Genomic DNA, 9,104 nt, shown 5'->3' on the forward strand with positions numbered 1-9,104 from the left:
GGTGCAGGCAAGAATAGATGCCATAGATCTGCTCAGGTGTCACACCTGAAACCTGCCTGGACATTCAGATCTCCTGAAGAGCAGTAGCTTCGTGCTCCAGGAAACCTGCAGTCTTGTCTTACATTTCCTGAATTTTTTCTTGGTTTAAGGAAGTTCATTTAAAAAGCAGTTGATATTTCTCCTCATTAACAGTAAGTATGTGCAGCTCTCTGAGATACAGCTAGGAATGTCTGTCAAGCAAAGGTGCATCTTTCCAGGTGAAGCCACCTGGTTTGCCCTGATTGTGGCCGTGGCCACCGTGCTGCAGTGCTGGCAGGAGCTGTGGCAGGGACAGAAGGAGCAGGTGAGGAATCCTGTCCTGGTGTGACCCCAGCCTTGCCTACAGACACTGCTTTCATCTGTGTCCTGTTCATCCCGTGACAGAGAGCTCTCCTAGGGCAATGCCAGGGTTACTGAACTTAGAAAAGGGGAATTTTGGAATGGGAGGTAGAAGGAAAGAAGAATATTAAACTGTTCTCTTCCTCCCTTGGTTCCTGCAGTTTGTGTCTGGCACAGGCAGGCACAGGGCTCTGCCAAGCCTGGATGTCCTGACCCATGCATGCAGGACCGTGCCTTTTTTTTGCTGTTTTTGGGAGGGGTGGGGTGTTCCCAGCGCAGGGGGGCAGCTGGGGGCAAACACGGGCAGGGCTGCTTTGGAACAGGGCCTCTGGAGGGAGATGTGCCCTCCACGGAACATCTCCTCCTCGAGGTTTTGTGTTACTTCCCTGCCTCATGAGTGCACTTAGATGTCCTGTATACATAATTAACCTCTCCGCTGTGCTGGCAGACACTTTTATTGAACTGCCCATCATGACTCCTAAGTATTTTCCTCGGAGGATTGTGCAGGTTCAGAGGGCAGAGAGCTGGAGGAAACGCGCATGAGGCTGAGTGACTCTTGGCAGTTATGGATGCAGCTTCCCTGATTTACAGCCTGCTCTAGGAGCAGGAATGTGCATTTGGGTCAAGAGGTGTCTCTGTGGTCAGGATGCCTTGTCATAAATCCAGGATGCTGAGCATCAGGATGCTGCTGAGGGATCTGTCTTGATAATGCCTGTAAAGTGCAGGGCATGGCTCAGGCTCGCTGCTGCCAGCAGGTTCTGCCACCCCGTGCTCACCTCTCCGTGGTGTTTTCTGGCCTGCCTTTGGAAGGTGTGTGTGTGTGTCACGGGGGACAGGGGCAGTGCTAAAAGATGTGATATCAACACAGCTCCTGTATTGCCTCCTTCCACCTGGGGTTTTCCAAACCGTGTGGAGCAAAGTCTGGAGGAGCCTCCGAGTATTGCCCCTCTGACTTTGAGCCGAGCTTGTGTGAGACTGCGGAGCAGGAACGTCCTGAAAGCCACACGTGGCTGAGCACTGCTGGGGGAGCAGCTCTGGGGCTGCCAGGGGTTACCAGAGGTGCTTGGGCCACCAGCCCTGCGTGGTGCTCAGCTGGGCATCCTTCAGGAGCAGCTCAGGGGCACTGCTGAGCCGTGCTGCTCGGGAAACCCAAGCTGTGAAATTGAGGAGACCCAGGGCAGGATTTCCTCTGTGTAATGCAGTGAGTGAACCTACCAGCCCCAGTATCTAGGGAGTTCTCAGCAGCCCTTTGAAATGATTGCTGAGCCCGGTGGGTGTCCCTCACACCTGGGGGTGGCATGGAACCCAGAGCTATGGGGTGCGGGTGCTGGGAGCCCTGTCTGTCTGTGGAGGGGAGAGCAGGATGGGTGCAGGAAGGACCCATTTTCAGCGGTTTTCTTTGTAAAAGCCTGGGTGCGTGCGCCTCTTGGACCCCTTGGGCTTGATTGGAAGCTTTCCCTGCTCCAGCATTTTTGGGAGGCGGGGGCTTGGTTCCCTGGCAGGGGGAGATGCTGTCCGTGGAACGGGGGCTGATGGCAGCACAGCTGGACTCCGGACGGGGGGCTGAGCTGGCAGGAAGGTGATAATTAGCCAGAGCTGAGCCCGCTGTCCCTCGGGGTGCCCAGGCTCGCAGTGCCCGTGCCCAGCCGGCGTTCCTGGGCTGTCGCAGCCGCGCCCGGCGGCGTTCGGGGTTCGCTCTTATTTGCAGCACATCACCAGCCGCTCACCCAGAGAGCTCCTAATTGCAGCAGCTCTTGAGGAGGGGAAGTGTTTTAACGCGATCTTAGCTAACAACATCTCGGTTTGTGTCCTGATCTTTGCAAACAGAGGAACTTTTCCATCCTTCAGGCTCCGCTCCGCGGCGCGACCCCGAGCTGCTGGCGCGGCCTCTCTATTGCTGGGAAAGCCGAGGGAAGTTTGCGTCTCCCGGTACCCAGATTTGTGAAGCGTCAATGAGAAAAGCTGCCCCGGCCTCCGTGTGCCGTGGGGAGCTGCTCAGGTGGCTCGGCAGGCTGGGGGCAGGCGGAGGAGGCTGCTGCACCTGCTGATGCTTTGGCTCGGGCTGGTGGCACAGAGCGGCCGCGAATTCCCCCGGAGCCGGCAAGCTGTTCGTGGCAGGAATGCCTCGCTCCGAGCAGCGCTCCTGCTACGACAACAAAGAGCTCTTTGATCCTTTCCATTTGGAGAACTTAAAACGAGAGAGCCAAACTACAATAAGACCAAGTTGGGTCATAAAAAAGGAGAGCAGGAGCACCAAAGCGCTCCGGAGTGTAATTGTAGAAGCAGCAAATGCTTTGGCACTTAATTCTGCTTTAGTGTCAGTTCAACATGTTTCACGTTTAAGACTGAAGAGCCCCTTGCCAAATGTTCTGCACAAACAATGCGGGGCTGCTCCTTGGTGAGCCCGGTGTGCTCTGAGCCCCTCTGAGCCCCTCGGCTCTGCTGCCCTCAGCTGCAGGCTCACGCTGCACAAACTCCTCCAGCCCTCCGTGGATGGTGAGCCCAGGCTGCTGCTGCTGCTGCTGCTCTAACCCTGCCCTGTACGGAGCCTGGCACCACTGGGGTCCCTGCCTGGTGCTGGGCACTGCCACACTGCCACGGGGCAGCTCCCAGCCCTGGTCGCAGGAGATGCTCTGTTGGAGCCAGCTCCTGGTGCTGCTCAGGCTGTGCTTTCCCTTCACTCTGCACAGACCTGGCCCATGAGAGCTTTCCCTGCAAGGTGGCTTTTAGATCAGGCATTTCATAATGAATTTAGCAGAAATTTCAACATCTTCCCAAAGCTGTTGGGGTGTGTTTAAACAAAAACATGCTCTGAATGATTTCTTTGCACAGAGCTGACCTGCAAGGTGGCATGGCCTTGTTGCATGGCCAGGCAGCAGTTCTGGGTTCATACCAACAATTTGGTATGTGACTTGCAGAGAGCCTTTGCAGGAGCAGGGCTGTGCCTCTGCTGTGTCCCGCTCTGAGCAGGGAGCGTGCCTGGAGCTGCTGCCAGTGGGATGGAGAGGCCAAAAGGCAGGAGCAGCCAGTGGGGCACACGTGGGGCACCTGAAGCCCTCATTCCTGCTGTGGAGGGGACAGGGATGTGAGGCTGCCTCTGGGACCTCTGTCCTGTGGCCTGACCCTCACGCTGGGCCAGACGGCCCCTGTGCAGCTCCAGGGCTTTCCAGAACTTATTTATTGTCAGGAATCAGCTGAAATCACAAAGCTCTGTGTTCTGGAAGGTGAGTGCTCTGCAGGGCACATCCCTGCCAGCTCAGTGTGGGTGAGATGTGGCTTGGCAGAGCACCCAGCTGGCATTGCTGATGGAGGGGGCAGCCCTGGCTCAGTCACCAGGAGCTCCTGGGGAAGGGTGAGCCCGTGGCTGGAGCAGGGAGTGACGCTTGGCCAAAGCTGCCTCCCTTTCCTCTTTCACCCCCCTCTCTTTGGAGGAGGGAGGGGATGGCTGACAGACACAAGGAGTGATTTGCTGTGGCTTAAATAGGGAGCTGATTAAATTTTAAATGTTGCACACCTGATGCTTAAAAATTACTGAAAACCCTCACAAACTGATTTTCCCCCTAGCAGATTGCTGTGAGTACAGCTCCTCATGGTGTAGGTAAATTGTGTGGATGATTTATCCTATTGGGGATCATAAAAGAAACTGTAAAGTTATCTTGTCAGTATTTGAAAATCATTTGTGTGTCTGTGACGTGTCTTAGCACATACAGGTATGCTCTGTTTGGGGAACTGAGGTCCTTATCCTGGTATCTAGGTACTTGTAAATGTTGCTGTAATTTCATGTTATCAAACCATTTAGCTCTTCCTCTTCCAGAACGAAGTTATTTTATCTCATGCACCTTGTTTACTTCAAATTAGCCCTGAGGTTGGCCTGAAGTTGCACCTTGTTATTCCTCCACCTCCTGTCTCCGTCTTAGGCTCTGTCGGCAAATTTGAAGGTATAAGTAAATACTTTTTTGTTATTAATAGAATAAGTTCCCCCTCCTACACACATGTTTTCTTTTCATTCCAGTCTTCATTTTCCATGAAAAACTGACATTGCAGTACAAGCGGAAACCTCCCAAATTGCATGAAAAACCCTTAATTCTCCTAGCAACAAGGTCAGGGCTCAGATCCAGTCCCTTTCCACGAGCATGGGGGAGCAGCCCTTCCAATTACCTGCTCCCCCTGCGGTATGGATCCGGTCGGTTCACAGGCACCTGGGTTTGGGTGGATTTGAATCCCAGCCATGGCATTGTTTAAAAATTCTCCACTCACTGGGGAAGGGTTTGTAGTGGGCTGAGCCCTGAGAAACCTGGAGCTGGTTTTATGGCTTCCCATTGAAATCTGGTGGAACCCTGTGGTGTTGACTGATTTCCCCCTTTGCCACTCATGTGGCTTTGATCAAACTCAGGACTTGGAGAATGACACCCCCAGGAACTGGAACCACTGAGCTTTGCTCAGTTCTGCTGTTCATTAAAGTGTTTGTGAGCTTCCAGTTGTGGATGGTAAAATGAGGACCTTTGTGCCTATCTAGGATGGAAACTACACGTCCTAAGGCAGAGCCCCTGTGCAGGCCCTGGATTAGCAGAATTGTTGCAAAAGTTGCCAGAATTTGCCCTCTTAATGAGACCTTGCGTGGTGCTAGGAGGGAGCAGTGCTGACTTCAAGGCAAACACCAAACAAAACAAACACCTCGCATCCCAGGGATGAAACCAAAGCTCTGCTAAAGGCATTGAGTCCTGAGCCCAGGTGATGCCATCCTGGCTTTCCTTTGTTGCTGCCTCCAGCCTGGCTCAGGCTCCCCTGTCGTGGGTATTTGGGGCTCAGGGCTGCAGGGAAGCCTGTGCAGGAGTGGTTCCCTCCTGGTCCATGATCCCCTGCCCTTCTCTCAAAGAGCAGCAAACTCCACAGGGATTGTGCAGCACGTTTTAGGATGGCTCCCCTGGCAGGGCAGGCTGAGCTGTCCTTGGGGAAGGGATGGTGAGCACGCAGGGTGGGCTTGGGGCTGGGGGCTGAGCAGCTCACCCTGCTGTGGCTTCCCTGCCCCCCAGGATGTGATGGCTGAAGACTGAGAGGGTCTCACAGTGTTTAGTTTGGCTGGGCAGGGTTTAACAGTAGCATATGTAAGCCTGCTGTTCCCAAAAAACTCGTTGATTTCAGTGGGGAGCTGAATTGGGTTGTGATGGAAATCCTTCCTTTGGCTTTGCTGAGCGTTGAATGAAGTCCTGTGTGATGGTTCATATCTGCTCATCCTGTGTCTACTCCTGAATCTCACCTGATGCATAAATCAAAGTGCAGGTGACATGTGACATTCTAGGTACAGCACCACTAATTCAGCAGTTTAAAATGTTTCTGGCAGAAGGTTTGGGTGATAGGAATTTCCTTTGTGCTCAAGGAGTTGAAGATGCAGTTGTGTGATGCTGTCACTCACTGCAGTGCTGCCTGTGCTGTGTGAGTCCCGAATGCAGAGATCTGTGTTCTGCCATGTCCAAAGCCCAGTCTGGCTCTGCTAGTCTTGATCTCCAGGCTGAGCTGAGCCCGGTTTGGCTTCAGGGCTCTCCAGGGTCCCAGGGATCAGAGTGGTGCTCCAGCAGCCCTGGGGTACCACATGTGCTCCCTGTGCAGGGGCTGCCCTGGGATCACCTGGGGCAGAGCTTTCAAACTGCTGGGGAGGCTTAGACTGAGCCTTGCAATAACTTTAGTGGGATTTGGATAGTTGGGGGTGAAAGCTCATCAGGTATTTCAGGAAACATCAGAAGTGAGGGGTAGAAGGGGAAATGCTTTTTTTTGGGCCATGTGAGTTTCTGGGGTTTGGGTTTTTACTGACTAAGTATGATGTTTCCCTGGCACGAGTTCAATTCATCCTTTCTCCCTAATGGAAAAAAGCAAAGCTGGATGTCTTGCTTTGCTTGCAGTTGAAGGCACTGGATTGGATAAACGTAACTGTTGTCTTTGAAAAATTTTTCTTCCCTTGGATAAGAACATTAAAAAAAAAAAAAGAAAGAAATCATGACCTCACACTTTCATGCTTTAAAAAAATTTTCAATTTCAGCTGATGCTTGTTATGGCTCTTATTAGCAATGTTTGAACCAAAAAAGAGGTCCAGATGTGATGATTTTATTTATGCCAAATTGGGTTTTGGTCACCGAGACTGCATTTGAATTATTTATGTTTTCCTTTCCTTTCCCCCCACCCCCTTTTTCAGCCTGATGGCACCAGTAAGGAGTGTGTCTTCATTGAAAAAGTCCTAGAAAACAACTACACGGCACTGATGTCTGCGAAATACTCAGGCTGGTATGTTGGATTCACCAAAAAAGGGAGGCCACGGAAAGGGCCCAAGACCCGGGAAAACCAGCAAGATGTACACTTTATGAAGAGATATCCAAAGGGGCAAATGGAGATACAGAAACCTTTCAAGTACACAACAGTCACCAAGAGGACTAAGAGAATACGACCCACCAACCCCAGCTAAAAATAGACAAAAACAGTGTCACAATAAGAAACCACAAAAAGGAAAAAAAAAAACTGCACCAGAGGAATATTTTTACATTAAAAATAAGGAAGAAGTTCTATTTTTGTACATTGTGTTTAAAAAAAAATAAAAATAAAAAAAAATAATAAAAGACTAGATGGCAAATGCTGGGGAAAGCTGTTCGGGATTTATTGTGACTTGAAAAATGAAATGAACTGCTCTATTTAAATGACTTCTTGTTGTTGATGACACACAGGTGCTTAATTTTTTTTATTTTATTTTTTTTTCCCCGGAAAGGACAACTTCTGAAGCATATCCCCAGAGGGAAAAAAAATTATTAAAAATAAATAAATAAAACCAAAGAAAACCAAAGTTCTTTCCCAAAGTTCCTGAGAGCCTGCCCCGCCAGTCGGGCGGGCAGTAATTATTTATTGCCTGCTGCCGCCAGCCAGGCCAGGCTGGAGCTGCAGGGATGAGCCCAGGAGCTCTGGCACCGACCCTCTGTAACCCTCTGACGACATAGGGACTCACGGCTCTGTGATCCTGCATCCTGCTCACTTCTGGAGAATGCTGCTAACTACATTCAAGTGACTACAAGATGACCTAGTACACCAATGATAAGGGAATATTTTAAAACCAGCTATATTATATATATTATATATATATAAGCTATTTATTTCACCTCTCTGTATATTGCAGTTCCATGAACCAAGTATTACTGCCTCAACAATTAAAAAATTATTTAAAACATATGTACATATTTTTGCTGTTCACACTTCTTTCCCCTCCCTGACTAGTGGTTTTTTAATGCCTATTTATCCTTTATGCAAGGCCAGCAGGAAATGTTTGGGGCAGTTTCCCCACCATAAACTTAATTGCTGATTCTGTAGCTCCTCCTGTTCCTCAACACCACCTTTCTCTTCATCCCTGGTTGTTGCCACAAGGAAGGGTCTCAGCGGGGTGGTGGTGGGATGAGTGTGAGCGAACCCACATTGGTGTTTTTTGAGAGCAGCACATTTGATACTTTTCAGTCCAAGGAATATTTCCTAAAGCTGTGGCCAAGCAGAAAGCAAACTGGAAAACGAGTATCTGACTGCATTAACATGTCCTTACGTGTGGCTTGTGTTTCCTCCATTAGAGCTCTTAGAGGGGCTCTTGCTTTCAGCTGTTTAATTCAAAATTGTGCCTTTAAAAACTTGCCCTCAGCCAGACAAATCCCTCTCCCTTGTCCTGCATGGTTCACCCAGCTCATCCAGGGACTCGTTTCCCCAGCCAGCTCTCCTTCCAGGAATTCTGCACAGGATATGGGTGATGTGAAGTGCCCCACAAACAGGAAGTGGGAAAAGAAGCAAGACGAAATATCTGAGCTCAGATTTTAGCTGGACTGGCAATGGAGCCCAAGTGCATCTGTAGGGAGAAGCTCACTTGGCTTTTCCTTCTCTCCATGTGCAGACATGGCTACGCTCCCTGGTTACAGCCAGGGCTGGAAATGCTCAAAGCCACTAAGAAAGCTTTTTCTTGTTAATCAGGAGAATGACTCTCCCCAGAACAAGCTTTCCCAAGATAACTTTGAGAGCTGCAGCCAAATCCTGCAGATCAAAGCTGTTTGGGAGATGGTGCAGATAAGCATGCAAGCTTGAGGATGCTTATCTGCACCAATCTCCAAACCTTGCAAGCCTAGAGAAAAAAGAGCAGTGCTAAGCAGGGCCACTCCATGCGGCTCCAGGAGGAGCTGGGCAGCCATGCAGGTGATGCCTCATGCCAGGGAGTCACCCAAGAGCCCCTGTCCCAGGGGGTTACTGGGACCTGCTCTCCTGGGGCACCTGGTGACAAGCACAGGAGCAGCACCCTGTGGTGGAATTGCTTGGTGGGGGCTGGAAGGCTCTGCCAGCTTTGTCTGCAGATTGATTCATGTGGGAAGGATTTGGGGAAAGTTCAGAGGAGTGCTGGGGTGGAGGATTGGGAGCAGCTGGAGATCTGCTGTGTTAGTACCTCCAAGAGGAGACACCCAGTTGATTTCCAGAGTGAGGAAAGTTTCACGGGTGCCTTTTATCTCCTTGAAATATTGCCATGGCCCATGGTCTCGATGGTTTCACTGTTAGAACGACAGGGTTTGTTTGCCACTGGAGGTTTGAAGGGGTGGGGGCAGTGGAGGTTGGAGAAGTCTGGGCAGAAGAGATCTCTTCCAGACAGAGGCTGGGAGCAACCAGGGAGGATCTTTTCCCTGTCCCACAGTGGGACACTGGCACATGGGAGTGTGGGGCCATACAAC

General features: G+C 50.7%; 1 protein-coding gene across 1 annotated transcript in view; it reads left to right on the forward strand.

The window, feature by feature from the left end:
- The window catches only part of FGF18 (fibroblast growth factor 18), a 42,381-nt gene extending 35,052 nt beyond the window's left edge, over positions 1-7,329 (forward strand). The window contains exon 3 of the mRNA XM_062502162.1: positions 6,566-7,329. Within this exon, the coding sequence (XP_062358146.1) occupies positions 6,566-6,832 (267 nt within the window). The 3' untranslated portion in view covers positions 6,833-7,329. The remainder of the gene's footprint in view (positions 1-6,565) is intronic.
- The last annotated feature ends 1,775 nt before the right edge of the window (positions 7,330-9,104 follow it).

Source organism: Cinclus cinclus, chromosome 14 (genome assembly GCF_963662255.1).
Source record: "Cinclus cinclus chromosome 14, bCinCin1.1, whole genome shotgun sequence".
NCBI lineage: Eukaryota > Metazoa > Chordata > Aves > Passeriformes > Cinclidae > Cinclus > Cinclus cinclus.